At 43.4% G+C, this 27395-nt stretch overlaps 2 protein-coding genes and 1 long non-coding RNA gene across 8 annotated transcripts in view; 1 reads left to right on the top strand and 2 right to left on the bottom strand.

Moving 5' to 3' along the window:
* The window catches only part of NUCKS1 (nuclear casein kinase and cyclin dependent kinase substrate 1), a 28600-nt gene extending 26010 nt beyond the window's left edge, over positions 1-2590 (bottom strand). The window contains exon 1 of one of the 2 annotated variants that reach the window (XM_037067192.1): positions 2323-2590. In XM_037067192.1, the coding sequence (XP_036923087.1) occupies positions 2323-2339 (17 nt within the window). In that variant the 5' untranslated portion in view covers positions 2340-2590. The remainder of the gene's footprint in view (positions 1-2322) is intronic. The other variant, XM_037067191.1, reaches the window with a different exon arrangement.
* LOC119001716 (uncharacterized) lies at positions 275-21803 on the top strand. The gene is made up of 3 exons (XR_005069620.1): positions 275-287; positions 13824-13828; positions 21740-21803. It is a non-coding gene; the product is annotated as an uncharacterized LOC119001716 (long non-coding RNA).
* Positions 21616-27334, bottom strand: RAB29 (RAB29, member RAS oncogene family). Of its 5 annotated transcripts, none has more exons than XM_037067195.1 (6): positions 27294-27312; positions 26742-26979; positions 23897-23968; positions 23009-23190; positions 22594-22715; positions 21616-22349 (listed from the first exon to the last, which is right to left on the bottom strand). In XM_037067195.1, exons 2-6 carry the CDS (start codon positions 26863-26865, stop codon positions 22238-22240), a joined length of 612 nt encoding a protein of 203 aa, XP_036923090.1. In that variant the 5' UTR covers positions 26866-26979; positions 27294-27312; the 3' UTR covers positions 21616-22237. The 5 variants fall into 5 exon arrangements, with proteins under 5 accessions (XP_036923090.1, XP_036923089.1, XP_036923091.1 ...); XM_037067194.1 differs by lacking the exon at positions 27294-27312 and adding an exon at positions 27108-27285 and having other exon boundaries at positions 26742-26984; XM_037067196.1 differs by lacking the exon at positions 26742-26979 and having other exon boundaries at positions 27294-27334.
* Positions 27335-27395: the final 61 nt, after the last annotated feature.

Raw genomic sequence — 27395 nt, 5'->3', positions numbered from 1 at the left:
ACATTTGTTGTAGCTTATTCCCTTCATTTGGAAACTAGTGTCAAGTAGCCATTAGTACGTTTCTAAATCTTCTTTAAGTGTTTAGATTAACATTAAAATGAAAGTGAGTAATATTTACACTTTCCTGTAAACCATAAAAAAACCTCAAATTACATATAGGCCTATGGAAAGAAACATACTCCAAAATAAGATGTACTATTTTTCATTGAAAATTTAACAAACCACCAAACTCAAGTTTAATTATTTCTGCTTTATTTTTGGTCATGAGTATATTAAACTTAAAGATAGTTACAAAAAGCCTTTATCACTAAAATATATAATAAAAAACCAAGCTGCTTTGAAATTAATCATTTGAAAGTCACCCAAAAAAAGCCCATAATATATTAACTTCTTCAATTAGGAGCAAAAACAGTTAAAATTATTTTTAACAACATAGCGAGCAAGAAAAAAGCTGTGCAGAAATCTCAATGCCTCCAAAAAATCTTACAGAAAATGCTTAATAATATATTTGTCTCTATCTGGTGATATTAAAAATCCAGTTTTCAAATAAAATAAAGTCCTATTCGTGTCGTAGTTTCTAAATCTGGTAACACAAATTCAGACATGAGTTTAAAAAAAGTTACAATAAAGTCATCAAGACCTAATGAACTTAAGTTAAAAAGTCGAGAATAATAATAGTCCAGTTTCACCAGAAGACAGAAGATCCAATCCAGATGAAACGAATATTTGATATTGCCCGTTTTACCTGATTCTAAAGAAAACATTCTACAAAAATTGATGGGCTACCTCAATTTTTATGCAAAAAAAGGGGGGATGCATACTATAACCTGAAACTATCTATTCAGACTCCCTGCCAAAAGTCGGCAAAACTCTCCCCGGAGGCGACGGTGAGTTATCAGATGCATGTTGAACTTAGAAGGCAGAGAAGCGGACAGGTAGTTCAGAGTTCTCCACACGCCCACCCTGAGCGCAGGGTGTGGGTGCGGTTCTACACCACCAGTAGGAGACGGATGATCTAGTCGAGAACAGAACGGGTTCCAAACCTCCCTTTAGAGATCTAAGCCAAAATACTTCCGCTTCTCACAAAACTTGGAATGAAGGGGAAACAACTGTTAAGATTTTAAAACCAAACCTTTACCTATTTATCTACTAAAACTACTTAGCCACTTCCTCACATCGAAAACGTCACAGACATCACGTGACAAGTAGTATTTATCCGCAAAAGCTCTCCTAAAGGTCTCAACAGATTGAATTAAGCCACACCCCTCCATAATGGGACATTCCATACAATAGCCAGGAGGACAGCAAAAGGAGATTCCCGTCCGCGGGATAACAGCAAACTTGTTGAAATTCTCCGAATAAAGTCTAACGGTTAACTGAATCTAACCCCTTTATTATTAAATTTATTCGGGGTAGAGAGAGAATAACAAAAACATCGAGACAGGTACTCTGGGTGAGAGTAGAGAGCCGTGGGGAAAGAGAACCAGAGGGGATATAGGTCATGCTGTTACCCCGCACCTCCCCGGAGGAAGGGCATTTCCCCGACAAGGGAAATGGGCGAACTCCGGAGCTTTGAGACCCTCAGAATTCTGAGGTGGGTGAGAAACAACAGTCATCATCCCCCCAGGGCCCATTTCCAAACTCTTTTGCCAGAGGGGGAAAAGACCGGCCCCGCCCACACCCAGTACGGGAGGCGGGGCCCCGGGGCAACCCAGCGGACGGAGGCGGGGCCCCGTGGCAGCGCTGCCCTCCTCCTTGGTGTGAAACACCCAGTCCGCTAGAGTTGAGTCCTCCCCACCCTTCAGCCTCCCACGCAAACAGATGGGGAAGGGGCAATACGGGTGTCTCCACTCCTCACTTAAGGGTGAGGGGCCCCAAGCCCAGGTCCGACGACGTCTCCCCAGAAAGCTCCAAGAGGCTGGCCCCGAGGAGGTGGGGCCTGGTAAGGACGCTTAACTTCACACCCCTCCCCCTTCGGCCGCTGGCGGTTCAGGGAACACCCCTCCCACTGCCGGGGGGGGGGGGGGGGGGGGGCGGCCGNGGGGGGGGGGGGGGGGGGGGAGGCAGCCGAGCAGCCCAGAGCCTTGCAGCGGAGTGGGGCGGGGAGAAGCACCATAGGCGCATGGCCGACACCTCCCCCCCCAAGCAGCACTCTGTGCCAGCAAGGCCCCCAACACTCAAGGGCGCGCTCAGGCCCCAAAAGGAAGGAGGCCACGCGAGACACGGGAGACAGCAGATTCTAGGCTTGTGTCCCCCACTCCTTCACCATATACCCCGCGCCCACCTCTCCAACCCGCTCCAGGCCTCAGACTCCGCACTGACCTGACAGGCCGAGACATGTTCGCTGTCGAATCAGCACCGAGTTGAGAAGCCAAAGACCAGGACCCCCCCCACCCCGCGCGCTGGGCGCCCCACCCCCCCAACTTCGGCCGAGGGGGCCAATACCGCAGAACCCCGAGCCGCTGGCTTCTCAAACTCCGCCGCTCCTTGGTTCAGAGACCCGTAATCAGACGAACCCCTGCTCCCCCGTCTCTTCAAAATGGATGAATCAAACCAGCCGAAAATGCGCCAAAGCCGCTGTGCAACCAAAACCGCTAGGGCTTTTGGGCTCCTCCCCAAAACGCCTCGTCATTGGCAGTTTTTGCCAGTTGCGCAGAGCTCATTAGTCTATTTGAATCATCACGTCCCCAGGCTCCGCCCCTCCCTTTGATAGGCCCTGCCTCCTCTATTGGGTCCTGTTAGTCAAGATGCTCTGAGAGTGCACGGCCGCAAAACAAAAATGGTCGCTCTGCTGCCGGCCCCCGGTTTCCACTCCATAATTGCAGATTCGTCGTGGGTCACATCTTGTTACGACTAGAAAAAAAGATTTATACGGGAGTCAAATGTAACCTACTGTTAATTTAATTTTTTTTTATTTCGCTTGCTTGATCATCTAGAAACCACATTAATATCAAAACCTAGAAACTAGGCAGCTGATTCGTCACCAAGGGGCTGCTTCAGAATTGGAGGGAAATTCCATAGGTTCAAAAAAATTGACCTTAAACCCATAAGCTCCATTCCCTGGCTTTAGCATTTAGCCTTCAGGGGTGCAACCGCCGCTGGAGCAGAGAGGTAGGATCATAAACAAGGAAAAACTTCTCCAATTTCCACTCTCCATTCTGGACCTTGAGATCCGCTTCAGGGTCATTAAAGTCCCAGTCTCCGATAGTACTTCGAGGACCTGTGATTAAGAGGGGAATGAACTCTAGCCACAGTGTGCTTCGGTTTGAAGCTCAGGTCCACAACTTAATAATTGTATAACTTTACCTTTCTGTGCCTCAGTTTTCTTAAGTGTAAAATGGGGAACAATAACACCTTACAGAGTTATTAGGATTAAATAAGTCCATATATGAAAAGCCTCTAAGACAGTCTCTGACATACAATAAGCACTATGTAATGGCTTAAAATTGTTAAGTTCAATTCTTAAAAGGTGACCTGATCCCTGCGTAGGGATAGGAAAAAACTCAAAGTCAAATTACTTGGGGTAACCCAGATCATTCCAATAAAATCTATGAACGTTTGTTAGATACCTAAACTCCCAGAGGCAGAGCTCAGGACGCCTATGGCAACAACTAAGGCTTACCCCACCACTGTAAAATAGACTTTAATCCCTGCCGCAGGCAGCCTGTTAATAACCAACTGAAGATACATGCCATAAACAAACAAACCCATCATTGTCTGACCCCTGAAAGTCTCTGTAAGATCTGGGTATTAAGGGAAGAGAATGAATAGCGCAGTACACCAGTGAAGGATTACATTTCTTTTCTGCCTCTTCCATGCTACTCCACTTTTTTTTTCCTTGAATGACTTTGTTGTTGTAATAGATGCATAACATGAAATTCACCATTTCAACCATTTCGAGCGCATAGTTCCGTGGCATTAAGTACATTCACATTGTAGTACAATCATCACCACGTTCCATCTCCAGAACTTTTTCATCAAATCCGACCGAAACTCTCTTTCCATAACCTCTTTCCCCAGCCCCTGGCACCCACTATTTTACCTTCTGTCTTTACGAATTTGACTGCTGTAGGAATCTCATATAAGTAGAATCATATAGCATTTGTCCTTTTGTGATTGGCTTATTTCACTTAGCGCAATGTCTCCTAGGTTTCCGCATGTTCTAGCATGTATCAAAATTTTCTACCTCCTAAAGGGTGTATAATATTTCATTGCATATATATATATATATATATATACATACATACATACATACATATGCCACGTTTTGCCTAGCTGTTACCTGTCAATGGACACTTGGGTTGCTTCTAGATTTTGGCTATTGTAAATAATGCTGTTATGAACACACGTGTGCAAATATTTCTTTGTGACCCTGCTTTCAATTATTTTTGGTGTAAACACAGAAGTGGAGTTGCTAGATCATACAGTAATTCCACTTTTAATTTTTTGAGGCATCTGCATTCTATTTTCCACAGCAGTTGCACCACTTTATATTCCCACCAGGAGTACACAAGGGATCCAGTTTCTCTACATCCTTGCTAACACTCACTTATTATTTTGGTTTTTTAATAGTAGCCATCCTAATGGGTGTCCAGATATGTTTTAACTAAATATATTGTCATTCATATTATTGTCAAAATGCCAGTACAGAGAATGGGGTGGTGCAGCAATCATGAGTAACTTTTGGAGGCTATTTGAGTAAGGCAGATTGCTATTATTTTAGAAAATAATATTATTTGGTATTGTGAGGTGAGGCAGAGGTATTCTTGTTACTTATATATTAGGTAATAAAAAGGTCTGGCCATAGTCAATGTGTACAGGCAGGCAGAAAGTTCAGAAAAGATCTTCCAGATCCTGTCTTATAGTTTAGTATGAAGCCCAGTATACAGGTGGCCACTGAATGAAGATTCTTCTTCATTCAAGGTGAGGGTCATACCCTATCTCTCTCCTCAACTCAGTTTTGGCTAACATCTTCCCTCCATTTGTTTATTCACTCAGTGTTTTAACAAATACTTTTAGGAATGAAATAAATTAAGACTTGAACTTCTAGTTTACTTTTTAGGGGACAAGTATAGAAATTATGCCACAAGAGCCCTAGTACTATCTGCCTGACTGCCAAGAGAACTTGGAATACAATCTCCAAGGTCACTTCCATCTAGCCCATTTCCAAAATGGGCTAGATGGAAGTGACCCAGGGAATCTGTGTCAACTGATTGGAAACTGAAGAAAAACACCGATTGGGTGACAGGTTAGATTTTATTTTATTTTTTAAAAGATTGTATTTATTTACTTTTGGAGAGAAGGGAAAGGAAGAAGAAAGAGAGGGAGAGAAACATTAATATGTGGTTGCCTCTCTCACACCCCTAAATGGGGACCCAGCCTGCAACCTACATGTGCCCTGACAGGAAATCGAACAGTGACCCTTTGGTTCGCAGGTCATTACTCAGTCCACTGAACCACACCGACCAGGGCAATAGGTTAGATTTTAGAAGCACTGTTAGATAAATCTGAAGGGGCAATACACATACTAAAACTTTGATAAATTATGAGAACAAAAAGGCTCAGGAGACAGAAAAATCAGTTATTCCTTTTCCCTGGAAATGAGATTTAATGGCCTTTTAAGCCCAATGCTTAATTTCTCCTGTGATTTTGATTATGCAGGGTCTGGCAGAAGTAATGCCTGCTTGCTTGAGTGTGGTGAGTAGAGCAATAATATGGGTGTAATAATTTATAGTTTTAATTTGAACATTTCATCTAAATGTCCTATGGTGTACTTGAGTGTGATATTGTTAGGTTACAGAATTCCATGCTTATGATTTTGTAATGAAAAATTTTGTAATAAAAAGGGGTGTTATTTGTGCCAGACCCTGTATTTTGAGAAGTAGCCTTTTCCTTCTCTTCAGCGCATTAAAGACAGGAAGGAGGGGCAGTGCTGGGGTGGCAGGACTGATGCTTCTTCCCTATCCCTGACGAAGACCCTTTCCTTCAAGTCCATGGTCTGGTAGCTGGGAACATCATACAAATTTCTGAGTGCTCTGTTCTGGGACCTCAGTGAAGTCAGCTGACCAAGCCTAAGGACCAACAGACCACTGAAACACAGGAAGTCACCTCTCTTGGCAGACCCTGTCGGGAAGTTAAAGAAAGCTCCTCCGATTTTGTTTGTTTGTTTGTTTTTCAACTTCTACCCTTATACTGCTGACTCTGTGCCACAACATATTCAGCAAAAATGATGGGACAGAAGAGCTGTCCAGCTGGTCTTTCCGGAGCTCCACAGGCCCAGTGGCCTACCTGGAGGCAGGTTCATGGTTAAGGAGGGTGCTCTCTCGCCCACAGGTCACAGCTAGAAAAAGGTTGGGCCAAAGTCAATCCGAACTTTTAAATTCATTTTCTCAAGTGTATATGTCTTTGGCTCCAGACTTCCATCTTCTTGTCTACTTTTAAAAATGTTAAAAGATAAATTTAGGAGGGTTTCTGCTACTTACACAGAAAAGAGGTACAACTTGACATCTAGTTTGAATTGAGGGGAAAAACCAAAAGACTAATACTTTGTGTTTTTCTCAACACTTGCTGTTCTGCTTGACGCCAATACAATCTATAGAAAACATGCCCTTGTAACACTGAGGGAGACAGAGTCTTACCCATCTAAACCACCAGCAAATCCTGTGCAGTGAACATTGCTGAAAGGAAAGGCCCCAACATGTGACAAAAGCAGCACCGAGCTTGTCATCTTCCTGAGCACCGTGGTTTACTATCTAGGTGACCTTTGGCAGATTTCAGAGTCCTGACCCTCAGCTCCTTCATCTGTATTGGGAATAATTGTATCAGTTGGCATAATAACGTGAAAACATAGGCTCACTTATGAGAGTGGCTTGTATACTGTGAAGCACTATGGGCAGCAGAATGGATCACATTGTCTTCACCTCGGTGTTTGTTGTCTCCCAACAGCTGGGTTATTCCTCCAACAGAACACCACCACAGTGAAGTCCCGGGAACATAGTTCACAAAGACTGTCCACAGCTCACAGCTGGAGAAAAGGTGACAGAGAGAAGGATGATAGTCACCTTTCAGCACTACGAACGTCCAAGGTGTCACTCTTTCTCTGCTGTCTCCTAGTCATTCCTGGGAAAGTAATACATTCCAGGGACACCCAAGGCTGACGGCCTCTCTGCCTCTCTCTGAGTTCCTAAAGGACGTCTCCACGTGGATGTCCACAAGCTCAATTTATCTGTGCCAAACAAGCCCTCCTCCTCACACTCCTTCTTTTCCTCACTCCCCACTCTGTCAGCACTGTCTTCGTTTCTGTCAGCGATATCTTCCTAGTCACCTGCGCTCAGATCCTTAGTGCGACTGACTCCACCTCCACGCCTCACTGTTAGTCTCAATCATGGAAACCTCTTGATTCTTTCTTCATTGCACTCCTCAAAGTTATTTTTCACCTGCCATTTCCACTGTTACCATTCATGCTTAAACTACCGCAACAGCTTTTCTTTTCTCTGTTTTTTATTTTTTTTCTTTTGGTAATCTGTGGTAGATAAAGCAGACAACACTATCTTCCTGAAGCACGGTCTCGGTAGGGCCGTACAACTTCTTAGATTATTAGTCTAAACGGTTTATACTAGTGTTTTAGTGTTTAAGCCGCTATCAGATACATTTCTCAAGCAAAAATCTAACATCATTCCACCTAAAATCTCTCCATGAACTGGGGAAAATATTTGTAATATGTATCACAAAAGGTTGATATTTTTACTATACAAAGGACTTTTACAAAATCACTAAGAAAAATACAACAAAACAAAAACAGACATAAAATACAAATAGGTGACTAACAGAAAACATAAAATTAACTAATATATTTAAAAATAAACTCATAACAAAATTTTTTTTAAATCTTCACTTCTCAGATAGGTAAAAGTTAAAAACAGTTTTGCTAACAATATAGGTAAATTGGTTCCTCACACCCAATTGGTGGACCTGTTGTATATTTATACAAATATTAATGGGAAATTGGGTACTATATTTAAACTTAAGAAGTGGGGTGGGACCTCTGCACTGCTAGTACCTCATGCTTGAATCCTGCTACGGTCGACTAAACTCTGTCCACTAGAGTGGGGGCCTCGGGTGAGTCCCTTGTATTCAGAAGGCATTCAGATATTTTTGAGTGAGTAAATTAATTAACAAAATTGAACTTCCAGCCAACATGGAGGTGTAGATATACACACTGTGCCTCCTTGCACAACCAAAAGGACAACAACAGATTTAAAAACAAAAAAACAACCAGAACTGCCAGAAAACCGAGCTGTATAGATATCTGACAACCAAGGAGTTAAAGAAGACACATTCATCCAGACCGGTAGGAGGAACGGAGTCGGGCAGCTGGGCAGAGAGGACTTGAGGCAGGACAGCAGCAGCGGTTGGTGGAGCAGTTGGTCCCACATTCACATGTGAATAAACCAGGAGGAACTACTGTGGTGTGAGACAGACCGTGCAACCCAGTGCCCCAGCTCAGGAAAATAAAGCCCCAAACCACTGATTGAGCACACCTGGGGTGGCCCTGGCCGGTGTAGCTCAGTGGATTGAGCGTGGGCCTGGGAACCACATGATCGAGGTTTGATTCCCAGTCAAGGCACATGCCTGAGTTGTAGGCCAGTTCCCAGCAGGGGACTCACGAGAAGCAACCATACATTGATATTTCTCTCCTTCCCTTCCCCTCTAAAAATAAATAAAATCTTTAAAAAAAAAAAAAGAAAAGAAAACACCTGTGGTGGTTGAGGCGGCAGTGGGAGAAATTCTCAGCCTCACAGGAGGGTTCGTTGGAGAGACCCACAGGGTCCTAACAGGGTCCTAGAATGTACACAAACCCACCCACACAGGAATCAGTACCAGAAGGGCACAATTTGACTCTGGGTAGTGGGGGAAGTGACTGGAATCTGGCAGAGAGGAGCAAGTGCCATTGGTCACTCTGGGACCCCTGCCCCACATACAGCATCACAAATCAGTGATGTGGGTTGCCCCGCCCTGGTGAACACCTGAGGCTCTGCCCCTCACTACAGCAACAGGTGTGCTGAGACAAAAATAATAAAAGAGGCCCAAATGAAAGAACAGTTCAAAGCTCCAGAAAAAATACAACAAAGTGATGAAGAGATAGACAACCTATCAGATACACAGTTCAAAATGCTGGTTATCAGGATGCGCCAGGAACTCACTGGGTACTTCAACAGCATAAAGAAGACCCAGGCAGCAGTGAGGTTGCATTATATAAAATTTAGAAAAATCTACAGAGAACCAACACTGACAGGAAAGAAACCAGGACTCAAATCAACAGTTCAGAGCAGAAAGAAGAAATAAACATTCAGCCAGAACAGAATGAATAAGCAAGAATTCAAAAAAATGAGGAGAAGCTTAGGAACCTCTGGGACAACTTTAAACATTACAACATCTGAATCATAGGGGTGCCAGAGGGAGAAGAGGAAGACCAAGAAGTTGAAAACTTATTTGAAATTGAACAAATAATGAAGGAGAACTTCCCCGATCTGGCAAAGGAAATAGACTTTCAGGAAGTCCAGGAAGCTCAGAGAGTCCCAAACAAGTTGGACCCAAGTAGGAACACACCAAGGCACATCATAATTACATGACCCAAGAGTAAAGAGAAGGAGAGAATCTTAAAAGCAGCAAGAGGAAAGGAGACAGTTACCTACAAAGGACTTCCCATTAGACTATCAGCTGATTTTCTCAAAAGAAATCTTGCAGACAAGAAGGAGCTGAAAAGCATTCAAAGTCAAGAAAGGCAAAGACCTACATCCAAGATTGCTCTATACAGCAAAGCTTTCATTTAGAATGGAAGGGCAGATAGAGTGCTTCCCAGATAAGATCAAGTTAAAGGAGTTCATCATCACCAAGCCCTTATTATATGAAATATTAAAGGGGCTTATTTAAGAAAAAGAAGATGATGAAAACTATGAACAGTAAAATGACAACAAACTCACAACTATTAGCAACCGAACCTAATACAAAAACAACCCTCCCAAACTAAGCAAACAACTAGAACAGGAAGAGAATCATAGAAATGGAGATCACATGGAGGGTTATCAGTGGGGAGGGGGAGAGGGAGAAAGGGAGAAAAGGTATAGGGAATAAGAACATAAATGGCAGATACAAAACAGACAGGGGGAGGTTAAGAATAGTATGGGAAATGTAGAAGCCAGAGAGCTTATATGCACCACCGATGGACATGAACTAAGGTGAAGGAATGCTGGTGGGAGCAGGGTACAGGGTGGAGGGAAATAAAGGGGAGAAAAAATGGGATAACTGTAATAGCATAATCAATAAAACATTTAAAAATATAAATAAAAATATAAAAGATGTTATCAGGGCTGCACTCCTCTATAAAGGCTTTAGAGAAGAATTATTTTCTTATCCTTTCTGGCTGGGAGAGGTCACCCACATTCCTTGGTTCAAGGCCCCCTCCCTCCATCTTCAAAGCCCTCAATGGCTGGTCAAATCTTTCTTATATCTCATACTCTAACTCTTCTACTTTTTAAGGACCTTGTGATTGATAGGGAATTTAAGAGTTGGAAAATTTGAGTTTAAGTAATAGCTAATAAGCTTAGTAATCAATGCATGTAAAAGCTTTTGTTCTAGGAACTGAAGGTCTGACCCACCTTGACTCTAGGAGACCATACGCAGTTCCACCTTTGTGCCTCAGGAAGACAGCAAGCAATTCAAGATGATATCTGAGCCATTGCCCTCCAGGGTGAGATGACTACCTCCCAGGACATAGCAAAGACTACTGCCTGGGGCACAACTTAACACCACCTCCCAGGGCGAGAATGCTGGAGTTGGTTTTTTTAAATCCAATTAACTTTTCCCTCAATTCCAAACCCCTTACCTACACTTTGTTATTCTTACAAAAAGGGCCATTTAAAAATGGAATTTAAGATGGTCTGTTAGGCTATGAACCCGCCACTTTCTCAGGTCCCCGGCCATCTGAATAAAGTGCCACAAAGATTCAGTTGCTGCCATTGCTTATTGGGTTTGGTAGTGACAGACGGCCCAAACTCTGGTGTCTTTTCCAGCTTCAATATTCACTTTGGGTCCACTCAAATAATCCAGCTTAATTTGTCACATCAAGATCAGTTTGTTAGCAACCTTAATCCCCCCGCCCATATCCACAGCTTCCAGAGATTAGGTCTCTAATATCTGGGAAGGGGGTATCGTTATTGTGCTGCCACAGATCAGAAAACTGGGAGTGGTGGGTTGAAGGCACTTGCCTGGGGAACACAACGAGCTGAGAGCAGGGCCAAGAATAAACATTATTGTTTTTGAATTCAGATAATACAGACATTTCAGGAGATAGAATTCCTTGAATATTCTTCCAGGATTTTCTATACATATGTACAGTCCTAGCTGTGCACTCCTCCCCGTGTTTAAAAAAGGGAAGGGAGTAAGCTCACATTTGGCTTCCTGCAACTTGCTTTTTTTCTTTTCAGTGTAACTTGGCTATGTCTTCATGTATGAACATAAAGTTCTACCTCATCCCTTCTAACTGCTGCATGAGACTGCATAGGTGTGTCATGATTTATGTAACCATCTATCTGTTAATGGATATTTGGGTTGTTTCTTTTTCTCTCTAACAAATAGTGTCACAAACTAACATCTTTATATATGTATTTAGACACTCATGTGAAAACTTTTTTAGGACCTCCTAGTGGTGAGTCAAAGAGTATACAAACTTTCAGTTTATTTTTTTAAATTTATTTTATTGATTATGCTATTACAGTTGTTGCATTTCCTCCCGTTTATTCCCTTCCACCCTGCACTCCCCCTCTCACCCACATTTTCCCCGCTTTAGTTCATGTCCCTGGTGGTGCATATAAGTTCTTTGGCTTCTACATTTCCCTTACTATTCTTAACCTCCCCCTGTCTATTTTGTACCTACCATTTATGCTACTTATTCTCTGTACCTTTTCTCCCCTCTCTCCCTCTCCCACTCCCCCCCTGATAACCCTCCATGTGATCTCCATTTCTGTGATTCTCTTCCTGTTCTAGTTGTTTGCTTAGTTTGCTTTTGTTTTAGGTGTGGTTGTTAATAATTGTGAGTTTTCTGTCATTTTACTGTTCATGTTTTTTATCTTCTTTTTCTTAGATAAGTCCCTTTAACATTTCATATAATAAGGGCTTGGTGATGATGAACTCCTTTAACTTGATCTTATCTGGGAAGCACTCTATCTGCCCTTCCATTCTAAATGAAAGCTTTGCTGTATAGAGCAATCTTGGATGTAGGTCTTTGCCTTTCTTGACTTTGAATGCTTTTCAGCTCCTTCTTGTCTGCAAGGTTTCTTTTGAGAAAATCAGCTGATAGTCTAATGGGAAGTCCTTTGTAGGTAACTGTCTCCTTTCCTCTTGCTGCTTTTAAGATTCTCTCCTTCTCTTTACTCTTGGGTCATGTAATTATGATGTGCCTTGGTGTGTTCCTACTTGGGTCCAACTTGTTTGGGACTCTCTGAGCTTCCTGGACTTCCTGAAAGTCTATTTCCTTTGCCAGATCGGGGAAGTTCTCCTTCATTATTTGTTCAATTTCAAATAAGTTTTCAACTTCTTGGTCTTCCTCTTCTCCCTCTGGCACCCCTATGATTCAGATGTTGTAATGTTTAAAGTTGTCCCAGAGGTTCCTAAGCTTCTCCTCATTTTTTTTGAATTCTTGCTTATTCATTCTGTTCTGGCTGAATGTTTATTTCTTCTTTCTGCTCTGAACTGTTGATTTGAGTCCTGGTTTCCTTCCCGTCACTGTTGGTTCCTGTACATTTTCTTTGATTTAACTTTGCATAGCTTTCACTTCTTCCCCTATTTTGCAACCATATTCAACCATTTCAGTGATCATCCTGATTACCGGTGTTTTGAACTGTGCATCTGATAGGTTGTCTGTCTCTTCATCACTTAGTTCTATTTTTAAAGCTTTGATCTGTTCTTTCATTTGGGTCATATTTTTTTTTGGTCTCAGGGCATATGTTATGTAATAAGGGATGGAGCCTTAGGTATTCACCAGGGTGGAGCAAGCCACGTCTACTCACAAGCAAATTGGGCCGTTCAGGTGTTGATTCCTAGGTGGGTTCACTTGTGTACTCTATGAATCCTGTGAATTTCTCCAGTGAACTCTCCTGTGAGGCTGGGAGTTTCTCCCACTGCCACAATCCCTACAGATTTTTTCGGTCAGAGGTTTTGAGTCTATATATCCCTGCGCTGGAACCCTGGGTTGCACAGTCTGCCTCTCTCTGCAGTTGTTCCTCCCTGTTTTTCTGCACTCAAATGTGGAACTGCCTGGTCCACCAACCTCTCCCTTGCCCACCCTGGTCCTCCAGCCACGTTGCCTGAGTCCTCTCTGCCCAGCTTCCTGTCTCTGCCCTGGTCTGAATAAATATTTCTTCTTTAACTCCTTGGTTGTTGGACTTCCATACAGTTTGATTTTCTGGCAGTTCTGGTTATTTTTTGTTTTTAAATTTGCTGTTGTCTTTCTTTTGGTTGTATGAGGAGGCACAGTGTATATGTCTCTGTCTCCAACTTAGAGGTAAGTCCCAACATCTTTTTTAAAAAACATTTTATTTACTTATTTGTAGAGAGAGGGGAAGGGAAGAAGAAAGAGAGGAAGAGAAACATCAACGTGTGAAACATTGATTGGTTGCCCCTCATATGCCCTCTATGGGAGACCTGACCTGCAACCCAGGCATATGCCCCGAATGGGAATTGAACCAGTGACCTTTCAGTTTGCAGGACGATGCCCAACTCACTGAGCCACACCTGTCAGGGTCCTGCCGACACCTTGATGTTAGTCCAGGTCTCATACCTTGATGTCATAAAATGATATGTTTCTATTTATTTTTAAATAAATATATCATAAAATGATATGTTTCTATTTATTTTAAAAAAGGTAATGTTTATGTATTTTTCAATTAAAAAAACTTAAAAAAAATTAAACCCTTTAAGGCCCTGGCTGGTGTAGCTCAGTGGATTGAGCGTGGGCCTGCGAACCAAAGGATTGCAGTTCGATTCCCAGTCAGGGCACATGCCTGGATTGCAGGTCAGTTCCCAGCAGGGACCCACAAAAGGCAACCATACATCGATATTTCTCTCCTTCTCTCCTTCCCTTCCCTTCTAAAGATAAAAAGACCAGAGCAGTTAAAAAAAATTAAACCCTTTAATAGTTCTCCACTACAAAGTGATGTTCAAATGCTTTGACATGGCCTGTGGGACTCTCCTCAATTTGGTCCTATATCTATCCTCATTTTCTCACAGTCCTGTCCTCCACCTCCCTGCCAGCTACAGGTATTATGAACATCCACTATTCTCTGAGCAAGCTCTGCACTTTATTGCATGTCCCCATGCCTTTATTTACTTTCTTCTGTTTAAGATGCATTATTTCCTCTTGGAGACTTCCGCCAAGATGGAGGCATAGGTGGAAACACTGTGCCTTCTCCCACAACCAAGTTTGAATACAATAAAGGTTTGGAGAACAAAGACACAGCCAAAGAACAGAAAAATCAAATTATACGGAAGTCCGACAATAACTAACCGTTCAACTGGGACGGTAAGAGGGGCGGAGCCAGCAGCGGAGCAGGGTTGGGCAGAAAATGTCCCCAGACCTAGGCGTGCAAGTGGCCCGGACCCAGTCAGGGTGTGGGGCAGACTGACCAAGGTCGCACATTCGCACACACTGAGACGGACCACGCGGGCCCCAGGGGGCGAGGGCTGACGACGGTGGCACACTCGTATGCAGTGGGACGAAACACGCGGGCCCGGTGACGGTGACAGCTGCCGCACCTGTGGGGGCTGCGGCGGGAGGCGGCAGACGGGACGCCATTGCTCCTCTTTGACCCCACCCCCACCTACAGCGTCACAACCCAGCAACTGAGTTGCCCTGCTCTGGTGAACACCTAGGGCTCCGATCCTGCTACATAACAGGCACGAACAGCCCAAAAGATGGGGCAAGAAGAACTCAAAGTCCCAGAGCCGATAACTCTAAGTGACCGAGAAATTGCCAGTCTCTCAGAAGCACAGTTCAAGACACTGTTTATCAGGATGCTCACAGAACTGGTTGATTATAGTCACAAATTAGAGGAACATATGAAGGCTAAACTAATTGAAATGAAGGGAGATATCCAGGAATCCAATAGTGATGGAAAGGAAACTGGGACTCAAATCAATGGAATGGACCAGAAGGAAGAACGAAACACCCAACCAGAAAGGAATGAAGAAGTGAGAATTCAAAAAAATGAGGAGAGGCTTAGGAACCTCCAGGACATCTTTAAACGTTCCAACATCCGAATTATAGGGGTGCCAGAAGGGGACAAGAAACAGCCACGAGTGGAAAACTTATTTGAACAAATAATACAGGAGAACTTCCCCAGTCTGGCAAAGGAAATAGACTTCCAGGAAGTCCAGGAAGCTCAGAGAGTGCCAAAGAAGTTGGACCCAAGAAGGAACACACCAAGGCACATCATAATTACATTAGCCAAGACTAAAATGAAGGAGAGAATCCTAGAAGCAGCAAGGGATAAGGGGACAGTCACCTTACAAAGGACTTCCCATCAGACTGTCAGCTGATTTCTCAAAAGAGACCTTACAGGCAAGAAGGGGCTGGAAGGAAGTATTCCAAGTCATGAAATCCAAAGACCTACATCCAAGACTGCTCTATCCAGCAAAGCTTTCATTTAGAATGGAAGAGCAGATAAAGTGCTTCTCAGATAAGCTCAAATTCAAGGAGTTCACCATCACCAAGCCCTTATTATATGAAATGTTAAAGGACTTATCTAGGAAAAAAAGAAGATAAAAATTATGAACAGTGAAAGGACAGCAAATTCACAGTTACTAACAACCACACCTAAAACAAAAGCAAACTAAGAGGACAGCTAGATCAGGAGTGGAACCATAGAAATGAAGAACACATGGAGGGTTAGCAACAGGGGAGTGGGAGGAGGAGAAGGGGGGAGAAGGTACAGAGAATAAGTAGCATAGATGGTGGGTAGAAAATAGGGGGGTGGGCAAGAATAGTGGGGAAATATAGAATCTAAAGAACTTGAGACACGTGGTTATAAACTAAGGGGGGGAGAATGGTGGGGGAGGGAGTGTGCGGGTGGAGGGGAATGAAGGGGGGGAATAGAACAACTGTAATGGTATAATCAATAAAATATATTTTTTTAAAAAGATGCATTATTTCCTCTTGTAGTCCTTCAGTTAGCAACACTTACTCAGCTGAAGTGTCTATGAGGCTTTTCTTGACCTCCCTTCGGTCCTCCACCACTACAAGTAGACTCGGCACTCCTTGCAGTGAGATGCAGTGCTTTGTTATGTCTGACTCGCTTCCAGGCTGCCCCTCACGGGCAGGAAGCTTCTCTTCTCCACGCCTCCATCCCATGCATCTAATAAAGAGCCTGGCACATGGCAGGTACGCCACTACCAGTTAAAACCATGAACGACCCAGACAATCTCTCAACAATCTTTCTGATCTTATTTCCCATGATCTGCAGCCTGAGCACTTTGGGAACTGGCTATTTCTCAACTCTGTGTCAAAATTCTTAACTCCCTTTCCTACCAACCTAAAATCCTATCCCCCTTCTTCCTTGATTTGTATCTAAGTCCTACTTCCTTTTAAGAAATCTTTCTTAACCTCCTTCTCCTTTTAACCTCTATGGCATAGAGCTTTATATTCCCCACAACTCCTACAATAATACTAGACACATAAAAGAAAGATATGTAATCTAAAATGATGTAGGTGTGAATACAACTATGTGGAAAAAAGCTTTGCTTTAAAAAAACCTGATTGAAAACAAATTTATCAATATGTAAATAAATGGTGATTTGGATTTTTCTTCTTTCCTCCATTTCATGAGTAGATTTAAAATTTTTCATTATAAAGGTATTAGAAAAACCTATATGCCCATTTAATAAATTACTCTTTGTTTCCACCATACTGAAAAATTGTTATATGAAAAAACTTCATCCCTACCTGGTATAGGTCAGTGGATTGAGCATGGGCTGTGAACCAAAGGGTCGCCAGTTTGATTCCCAGTCAGGGCACCTGCTTGGGTTGCAGGCCAGGTCCCCAGTGGGGGCCACATGAGAGGCAACCGCACATTGATGGTCCTCTCCCTATTTTCCTCCCTCCCTTCCCCTCTCTCTCAAAATAAATAAAATATTTAGAAAAAACTTCAAGGATGCCACTACCGAAGCACATACATGCAAAATGGAGGAAGTGCGTGGTAGTAGAGACCCAGTTCCCTGGAGTCACATTACTTAAAAACCAGTTTTACCACTTGCTAGCTGTGTAACCTTGAGCAGAACCTTGGTTTTTTTGTGCCTCGGTTTCCTCATTTATATGTCACATGTGAAGCGCTCAGAATACTTACTTGGTTTATGACAACACCGAGATATTAGCTACCGGTAGCAACAGAGAAAGTGGGATGGCTGCTGAAGTCTGTGGACTGGCAAACGAGAGCTGACATTCAAAATCAGATGAGTCATTGCATTGAGTGACATATCTTAGAAGAAGAGCTTGTCAGTAAAGCAGCTCACAATGTATCTGTACTGCGTATTCTCCAAACTGCACTTCATTTGGCTCCACATTTAATTATATGTATGTCTCCATTCCACATATGAACATGGTCTCTAACCAAAATCTAGCACAAAACAAGAGTTTCAAACCCAAAAGCGGTCAGTGCTGTTTCTCTGTCTGGGCTTATCCTCCAAAATAGCTTCCTCTGGTTAAATATTCCCCAGAAACTAGAGGACAGAATGGAGATCGGGAACCAGACGACTTGCAGCTATGTCTTGGCTTCATTTCAAATTCAACCAGCTGCCTTTTACAAAGTCAAATTTAGAGATATTTGTTCCCTCGAACATAAAATGGGGAAAACAGTTTGCTTTCTCATTTCCAAGACAGTGTAAAAAGCACACACAACTCACATATCTGAAAAACAAGTTTCATACAAAACCAGCCATTGATACCCAGTGCTACCCTGCTCATACCATGATAAATGCTAAAAAGCTGACTTTTTCTCCTCCTTCTTCCTATGTGCTTTCTCCTCTTGATTCCCACAGTTAGGTCCCAATCAGATGGACTTTGATGAATATCAATCCAATTAGAGTGTAAAGGCTGGAAAACAGCACCATTATACAGTAAGGTACTATTAAGTGCATGTGATGGTTAATTTTGTGTGTCAATTTGACTGGGCCATAAGCTGCCCAGATATTTGGTCAAACGTAATTCTGGGTGTTTCTGTGAGTGTGTTTATGAATGAGACTAACATTTAAATCGATGGAGTGAATAAAGCAGATTGTGCTAGGAAATGTGGGTGGGCCTCATCCAATCAGTTGAAGACTTAAGCAGAATAAAAGGTTGACACTCTGCTGAGTAAGAATTCTCCTGACTGATGGCCTTCGAACGGAAGTATCAGCTTCTTCCAGCCTGCCAGCCTTGGGACTTTAACTGGGATATCAGGTCTGCAGATTTGGGATTTCTCAGCTTCCATAATCAAGTAAGCCAGTTCCTTATATATACTCCTACAGTTCTGTTTCCCTGGAAAACCTTGATAAAGAGCAATGCCATTATTATACTGAAACATTGCAGGTAGAACTTGAGTGAATTCAGACGATGCTTGAAAGTCAAAGAGAAGGTAGGGTTTTTCTAATAACAATGAAAGTCATACATAGATATACGTTCAAGTCTCTGTATTTATGGCTGAATTAAAGAGACATGAACTAAAAAATAGTTCTTTAGAACACACATCATTTTCTAGTGGTTTCTTATCTATTCCAACTTGCAGTTTGTGGGATTTTTTGGCTTTAATAAATGAGTCACTTATACAGAGAGTTCTTCCTAAACATAGTGAACCAAGAGAGAGAGAGGCAAAATAAATAGGTTTGTTTCCTTGGGCAACCTGGTCATTAAATTTTATAGAATACCATGGAGATTTAAAAAAATATTTTATATACTTATATTTAGAGAAAGGGGAAGGAAGGGAGAGGGAGAGAAACATCAATGTGTGGTTGCCTCTCACACACCCTCTGCTGAAGACCTGGCCTGCAACCCAGGCATGTGCCCTGACTGGGAATCGAACTGGTGACCCTTCGGTTCGCAGGCCCACACTCAATTTACTGAGCTACACCAACCAGGGCCTGTGGAGATTCTTACATCTTTTAACCATGTCCTTAGATCATGCCAAAAGCAGGCCACTACCTACATAGGACAATGAAGGGCAGAAAGGCCTCATGTAAGATGGGACACAGTGTCTTGAGGACAAAAGATAGGCCACATGGAGAACTGAAACTGGAGATAATAGGTAAAAATGAGGAACACTTTAGCAAGAGCTAGGGAAAGTGAATTAGGAAAATCATCTTGGAGTAATTTTGGCTCATCAATAACAAAAGAGCAAACCATCAGTGACTGCTGAAGGGCCTTCCTTGCCCTTTGTCTCTTTCCCCTGCTTGTTTGGTCACGTGGCTTTTCTGTCCAGAATAGAAGCAGTGGCAGTCTCCACCCACAGCTGTTTCAGCCCTTCCTTCGGCCTCGAAGAACAGGCTGCAGAAGCTGCAGCGAATGCAGTTTTCTCTGGGCCACAGACCAGCCCAGTGGTTGGGGGGCATCGCGTCTCAAATACAGAAACTTCTCTAGGGAAGGGTTCCACAGTCTCTCCACGTTCCAAATAATCTTACCTAAGAGGTAGCATCCAAATGACAGGATCTAATCGTTAGATTAGTATAATCACACTTTGAATGATGTAAACATTTTCTTCTTCCTTATTGTTTTCCCTTTTCTCTATGGGTATGGACATAGAGAGGAATGAGATATATTTCAATTTCCTCTTTTATTAGTTTCAGGCCTATAATTTTCACCAATTGGGAGACAAAATCTGAAGGGCTGACAGGCCAGCTACTATCAATGCTTGAAAAGGTAGATATATCTTGAGTCAGCAAATACGAAAAATATTCAAACTTTTAAAACCTTTTTTTATTGTTCAAGTAGTTTTCTGCCTCTTCCCCGCACCCCTCCCCACCTCCGTCCCCCGTTTCTACCCACCCACCCCTTGTTATCATCCATGTAGCATATTCAGTTTTTTTAAGTGGCCGCATTTCCAAATAGTATTTGGGATGTTACATCAAATACTGAATTGGTACTAGGCAGCTGGTACTTACTAGTAAATTAATAGATAAGCAGAAAAACACTCACCTTCACTTTTAAAGAAGGTTTTTTTTTTTTTTTTTAAAGTACAGTCTCCACTTCCACAATACTCTTGAACAATCAGCACAGGATAACACTTCAACAAACTCACATAAATGACCAACAACGACCATGAATACAAGATTTATTTCCCATTTATTTATGATATTTCAGGGGTTTGAACCAGTGCATAAAAACCAATTTTCTTCTCATATAAAGTGAATGTCAATCCACTATTATCTTCAGAATCATTGTAATAAAAACTCTAACTGAAAAGGGTAATACAAAAGAGAACTCCGAGGTCTCAAAAGTTGTGAAGTTAGAATAATTGGCATTAAAAACAAACAAACAAAAATAAACAAACTACTGAAGGCTTGGTTCTCATTCTTTTTCTGATATTTGGCTTTTAACCTCTCCCTTAAGACAGTGGTTTTAAAGTCTGGTGCGCATCAGAATCACCTGGAGAACTAACAGGACAGGCCTAGGTCTCTGCAACTGGGTACCAAGTTCTCCAGCAGTGGTTTGTTTTCAAACCAGACTGATCAAAGTCACCTGGGAAACTTTGAAAAATAGCAAATTTCCAGGCTTCACCCCCAGAAATGTTCATTCAGTAAGTTTGAGGTTGGGGCCCAGAAATCTTAAAACCCTACCTGATTTAGCAGTTAAATTAGCTAATGATTTTCTACCTACTTCCATTCCCAGACAAAAGTCTGTACACAATATTCATTTCCTGTGGCCGTTAAGTGCTAGTCACCCAGATTGCTCCTAAGCGAGTTGCCCCACAGGGTTTTGTTCTAGTAACCTCTCCCTCTTCTTCCATCCACAATCTCAGAGCTGCAAGGAACAGGCAACCAGGCACCATGGGCAGCATTATGCATCAAGACACCAACCCTGCAAACCCTGCCCCTACCCTACAGTAGGGAGATAATTAGACCCTGATGTGAGAAGTAATTTCTCTGTGGAGAGAAAATCTCTCATCATACAAAATAGACAGTTTAAAAGCTTGACTATTCTTTTTTTACCCTCACCTGAGGATATGTTTATTGATGTTGAGAGAGAGAGAAATCGAGTGGTTGCCTCCCATATGTGCCCAACTAGGGCTCAAACCCACACCCTAGGTCCTAGGTATGTGCCCCGACCAGGGATTGAACCTACAACATTTCATGTGTTTGTGTGCATAGGATGATTCTTCAAACAACTGAGTCACCTGGACAGAGTAAGTGTGACTATTCTTGAAGCCAAGACAAGAGAAAGCTACCGTATTTTTGGACTATAAGATGCAAGTCCCCCCTCCCTGCCCCCCCAAATTTGGGAGGAATAATGGTTGTTAATGTTGCTGTTGAGTTCTGTTTACATTTATATTGGTGAAATACTGTTATTAAATATTTCACATTTTTTGCTTGAAAAAATTTTTCCCTATATTCCTCCTCTAAAACCTAGGTGCATCTTATGATGCAAAAAACACGGTAATTATGACTTCAGAAGCTTCAAAAATACAGTGACTTTGAGCCACTTCCAGTAGCCCCAACCCAGTTCCACTCCGTCTGCATCTCAGAATCAGATAGTTACAGAAAATCCAAACTCCAAGACAGAAAGAATCTGAAAGCCTGACCTGCAAGGAATTTGGGAAATGACGCTTGCTTTCATTTTCCTCTCAATCTGAGTCATATCAGATTGGTATCTCAACATACATCACATGGAAATATCAGCTCAAAGGCAGCTGAGAATTACGATCCTTAAGACACAGATACTGATTTCTAATCCTTCCCACAAAGCCCCAGATCACAAACTGAGTGACGAGGTGATCTTATACAAGAGGCACTACCCGGGCCTTGTAAGCCAGCAGCAAGTGAGAACCAAGTTGAGGGAGATGCAGAAATGCACCTGGGCCCCAGGTGTCATTTCTTGGTGATGATGGCTCTCCTTACGGGCCAGTCAGCAGGAGACAGTTCAAATGTACTTAATGAAATTGCTGCATGGGCTACCAAAGGGAAGGGATCAGACCTGGGAGGGAAGGCACGCAGAACACTCCTAGCAGCAGCCCCAGCTGGAGGAGGGTTTGGTTTGTAGGTTGATATAGTCCCCTTGGGTGGACAAAGACACATCTTCTCTGAAATTGCTCATCATCTTTTCGATGAGGACTCTGAAAAGCAAATAAAAATAAGTCTGAAAAGCTGTATTGGGGGAAGGCAGAAACAGCAGATACTGTCTTAACACCAAGTGCCATTTCAGGAAAGCCACAGTTTGTCCCCCGTTACTGAAGAGAGAGGGCAGCACCTTCAGAAGCTGGTATTCCAGTCTGTTCTTATTTGCTCAGAAACAAGAAGAGAAGGTCCAACGGGCTACAGTGGGAGATGGGCACATCTGTGTGCCCATGAGCTACTCACCTCATGGCCTCATTAATATTTTTGTTCTCCTTGACTGATGTTTCTGTCCATCCTATGAAACCGTTCTCCTTACTGAACCGGTCAATCTGGTCTCGGCTAACTGCCCAAGGGGACAGATCACACTGGCAAGGACAGTAAATAAAAAGCAACACCATAAACTTCCTGGGAATAGGAACACAGCTCAGATACCTGTGGATTTAAAACCTTTCCAGCAGTGGCTAAGAACAGCAGCATCTAAAATCTACATTCAACATTCTTCCCAAAGAAAGTTTCAACATCCCTTGAAAGGAGGCAGAGAGGATTTTGCCAGCTTGTGAGGGGAAAGTGGATGTCCAGGCCCAAAGAGCATTCTAGACAGCTTGCTCTCCCACCAAAGACTACGGCCAACGGCCATTTTCCTACATTGACCAAGTACCTTGTTGGCCAAGAGAAGGCAGGGCACAGGCTTTCCATTGGGCAGTGTGAGCTTGCTGTCCAGGTCCTGTTTCCATTTCTGGCTGTTGCTGAAGGTAGTGGCATTGGTAACATCAAACATAATAACACAGGCAGAGGCATCCCGGTAGTACAGTCGTGTCATGGATGTGAAGCGCTCCTGTCCTGGGAGGAGAGGGTGGTTCTCTAGGGGGTGATGCTGGGAACCAGTCCCAAAGCCCCTTCTAACACCCTGCCCTTTCTGCCTTCGCTGCGGGAGAGAAGGCACTGTCCATGGCGCTTGAGTCCGGATGCTGTGCCCAGATTCTCCAAGTCTAAATTCCTGCTCTGTCACTTACTATTTATGTGACTTTGGACAAGTTGAGCTTTCAATGGCTAATTATTTCCCATCTGTAAAGTAGGGACAGAAGAAGTAGCTTTATCATAGGGTCGTTGCAAGGAATAATGAGCCAGTGAACCCAAAATGTTTAGAAAAGTGCTTGACACATAATAAGGGTTAGTTATTACTATGTCTCTATTTTCTGGGTAAGTTGTTTCTCACCAAGGGTCGCTGAAAACCTGGAAAAAGCACACTTCCGCTGCTGTAGGAGCATCCACCCACAGCCTGGACAGTCCGCCACCTGGCCCGTCCCTCCACCTCCACAGACACTGCTTTCCATTTGTTTATTCAGGACAAGACATCTGCAGAAAACACCTACAAAAGTTCTATGTCTATTCAGCTCATGCATCCTCAGATGACCTTTCCAGCTCCAATGACCTTTCCAGCTTCAGGAATAAAACTTCTGGTTTTACTGCTCCATGTTTTTCTCTGGGAGCTGGCTGGTTAAATCGAAATTTCGCCCCTTGTTCCTATTCAGTCTTTGCAGCGTACCTGCAATATCCCACAGCTGGAGCCTCACCATCTCTGAGTCAGACCACTGGAGAACCTTCAGAGCGAAATCCACTGAAAATATATGCATAAATATATTGAATAAAATTTACCTTTAAACAACCCACAGAAAAACCTTAGATCAAATATGCAGTTACAACACTAGGGATACACAACTCCTATTTATTTATTCATTTAATTTTTAAGCCCTCAATGAGCTGAGCCCATACTCATGTATTAAGTATAGGACAGCTCAGTTATACTTACTTTCAGAAGGGAGTTTTTTGCTCCTGCTCTCTTGTCAAGCCAATTTATTTGATCCTACTTCTCTCCAAGGCTGGAGATAGGAGGTAGTTACGAAAACAATCCCTAATCACAGCCAGGGTGTTCAACCCTAGAGGGCTCAATATATTCATAGCCACCCAGGATGGCTATGAATGTGGCCCAACACAAAATCGTAAATTTACTTTAAATCTTTTTTTTTGCTGATCAGTTTTTGTTAGTGTTTGTGTATTTAACGCATGGTCCAAGACAACACTTATTTTTCCAGTGTGGCCTGGAGACACCAAAAGGTTGGACAGCCTTGTAATCTGGGAGAGTTAAGGGGTTTCCTAGGGAAGGGATAATGAAGTTGTAGAAGGGGGAAATCCCTTCTAAAGGGAAGTGTGGTGTCTTTTGACTCTTCCACATTCAATTTCACTCTTGGCTTGTAATACAATTGTATTACGATAAAAACACACCCTTGGGGGAATTCTACATCCTCCATAAAGCATAGAGATTATTTTGGGCAGGAATGCAATAAAGTGAAAAGATCCCAGAGGATTCCGGAAAGAAGACACTATAGATGATGCTTAAGAGTTGTGCTGGCTCAGTTGGTTGGCGTGTTGTCCAGTAGACCACAGACCCAAAGGGCATGGGTTCAATTCCCAGTTGGGAATGGAGTGAGAAGGCAATTGATCAATGTTTTTCTCCCACATCAATGTTTCTTTTCCTCTCTCTCTCTCCTTGCCTTTCTCTCTCTCTAAAAGCAATGGGAAAAAAAATGTCCTTGGGTAAAGAAACATAAAGTAAAAAAGTTGTGCTGGAATATACTGCAACACATGCAGATTCTGAGACCCCATGAGTTAAGGCTCAATGAGTATGCCAGTGGGAGAGAGCTTTTTGATAAGGGGAGAAATAGAATCATTTCTGAAGTTTGGAAATATATTCTTCCACATCTGTGACAGAAATAAAAGCTAGGGAGAATTTAGAATAAATACTGAAAAAAATTAGCCAGAATCACATATATTCTTCTTCTTCTTTTTTTTTTTTTTTTTAGATTTTATTCATTTATCTTTAGAGGGGAAGGAAAGGAGAGAAATATCAATGTATGGTTGCCTCTTATGTGTCCCCCACTGGGAACTGGCTTGAAACCCAGGCATGTGCCCTGACTGGGGATCAAACCGTGATCCTCTTATTCACAGGCCTGTGCTCAATCCACTGAGCCACACCAGCCAGGGCACATATATTCTTTACTAAAGGAAAACTAGAACAGTTGCTAAAAGGTAATTAGCAGAACATTTTTAAACCAAGTCCATGAAATATGGACCCTCATATTATTTAGGAGTTGGGGGGCAGAGTGGTTTGAAACTTTAAACTTCAATTTTTGCTGGATGTTTCTTTTCTTTTTTAAAGATTTTACTTATTTACTTTTAGAGAGAGGGGAAGGGAAAGAGAGAGAAGAGAACATCAGTATGCGGTTGCCTTTCACCAGCCACTTACAGGAGACTTGGCCAGCAACCCAGGCATGTGCCCCAACTGGGATCAAACCAGCAACCCTTTGGTTTACAGGCTTAAGTCACTGAGCTATACCAACCAGGGCTTGCTAGATGTCCTTAAGAAGGATGTTTTAATTGCAATGTAAATGCTTGTTAACTTGTTAAAATTTTGTGATGATTACCAGCACACATTTTCAAAATTTACATTGGTGCAAGTTTTTTCCCTTTAAAAATGATTTTAATGGAGATAAATGTTTGTTACTCTCCCCCTTCACCAACTCTGCCCAGCTAAGCACCTTCTACTTAACAAAAGGGCATTTCCAACTCCTGAAAAAAGAGAGACCGAAGGATCACACCTGTAAAGAAATACATGAACTCTTAAGGCGTTTCCTTCCTTCCTTCCCTCCTTCCTCCCTTCCTCTCTAAACCAGTTGGAGAGAAAAAGGGATGGAAAGATAGGTCAAAGACGTAGTGTATTTCACATTCTTGAAGCATTCCTAGGTTGCCTTTATTTAAGCAATCAGTGGGCTATAAACACCCAGCTCATCAGCCCTGACAGGCATCCAGTTGTGTGGCCTACAGGCTTTCCCACGCAGACATCCCCCAAACAAAGCTAGGCCAGGGTAAATGCCTTCCTGCCAGCTGCAACTAACTGCCTGGAACTTCGTGAGGCGAAGGGCAGCAGCCCCCGCTGCCACTTCACCAGGCCCTCCACGGGGTCTCAGCTGCCTCTGCTGGTCTGAGATTTGCCCAGGACCGCTTGGGGATGCTGCCTGCAGGAAGAGACCTAGGCTCCGAGTTCCTTCACGGAGCGCAGCAACTGTTCATTTTCTCCTTCTCCCTTCCCTACACCTCATCTTCACATCTCCGCCTGGTCTTTTCTCGGGCAATCAGCTCAGGCTAGGAAATCCTAACTGAGGAAACCCAAAAGAGGCGTGCAAATCACATATCCACAGTCAGCCTCTCTAGGAAACCAGGCACCGAGGAAAGACCCAACGACAACAGATCCCCAGCTACCACCCCACTAGAGTCCACATCTCGAGTCCGCGCTCCGGGCCTCTTGTCCACCCCTGCCCACCGCGACGTCTCACCTCCCACCGTGGACTTGTAGTGTTTGCTGAAGCTGTCCTGAGAGTATCTTTGCACCAAGGACGTCTTGCCCACTGCGGCGTCCCCCACCACCAGCACTTTGAACAGGTGGTCGCGGCTGCCCATGGCTAGCTGGGTGGACGTCTGAGGAGGCGGGAAATGGGGGAGTCGGTTTTAACCCCTTTAGCTCCTGACCTCCTTCAAACTGAAGTTCGGCATTCTGCCCACCGTCTGTTGGGGCTGCTCTGACAAGAAAGCAAAAAGGGAAACTAGGCACTGGACCTTTACGCGCTTCCTCCCGGAGTGGCCGCAGCCTGGGTGGGGCACCGGGCACAGGGCGCGAGCTCCGAGCCCCCAGCTGTTTGCACCTTCTCCCCGTCCCGGCCGGACTTGCCGAGAAACGGAACGAGGCTTGGCAGTGTATCACCCGCCGAGACCTCCCCGGAGTGGCCCAGCAAGCGACTAAACTTGGCCAGCTTATTTCCCGGGTTTGGCAGAAGATGAGGGCCCTCCCTCCACTGAACAAACCAATCTCGGAGGAAGGAGTAGCTCACGCGTTCACTACCCCGACCCAGCCAGCGCAGTCTCTCTCGCCCTCTCCGCACGGGTCACGTGCAAAGTTGCTTAGAGAACTACATTTCCCAGTTTACCTCGCG

This window comes from Sturnira hondurensis, unplaced genomic scaffold (genome assembly GCF_014824575.4).
Source record: "Sturnira hondurensis isolate 20B ecotype Veracruz unplaced genomic scaffold, ASM1482457v3 Scaffold0017082, whole genome shotgun sequence".
In the NCBI taxonomy this organism is placed as follows: domain Eukaryota; kingdom Metazoa; phylum Chordata; class Mammalia; order Chiroptera; family Phyllostomidae; genus Sturnira; species Sturnira hondurensis.
The sequence above is the reverse complement of the archived record's forward strand: the minus strand, read 5'-3'. Positions and strand labels throughout refer to the sequence as shown.

Coding starts and splice junctions, on each gene's coding strand:
- RAB29 (XM_037067195.1), bottom strand. CDS start 26,865: ATGGGCAGCCGCGACCACCTGTTCAAAGTGCTGGTGGTGGGGGACGCC. Junction 23,191..23,896: donor CCAGCTGTGGGATATTGCAG/GTACGCTGCAAA, acceptor CTCTCCTCCCAG/GACAGGAGCGCTTCACATCC. Junction 22,716..23,008: donor GCCTTCTCTTGGCCAACAAG/GTACTTGGTCAA, acceptor TGTCCTTGCCAG/TGTGATCTGTCCCCTTGGGC.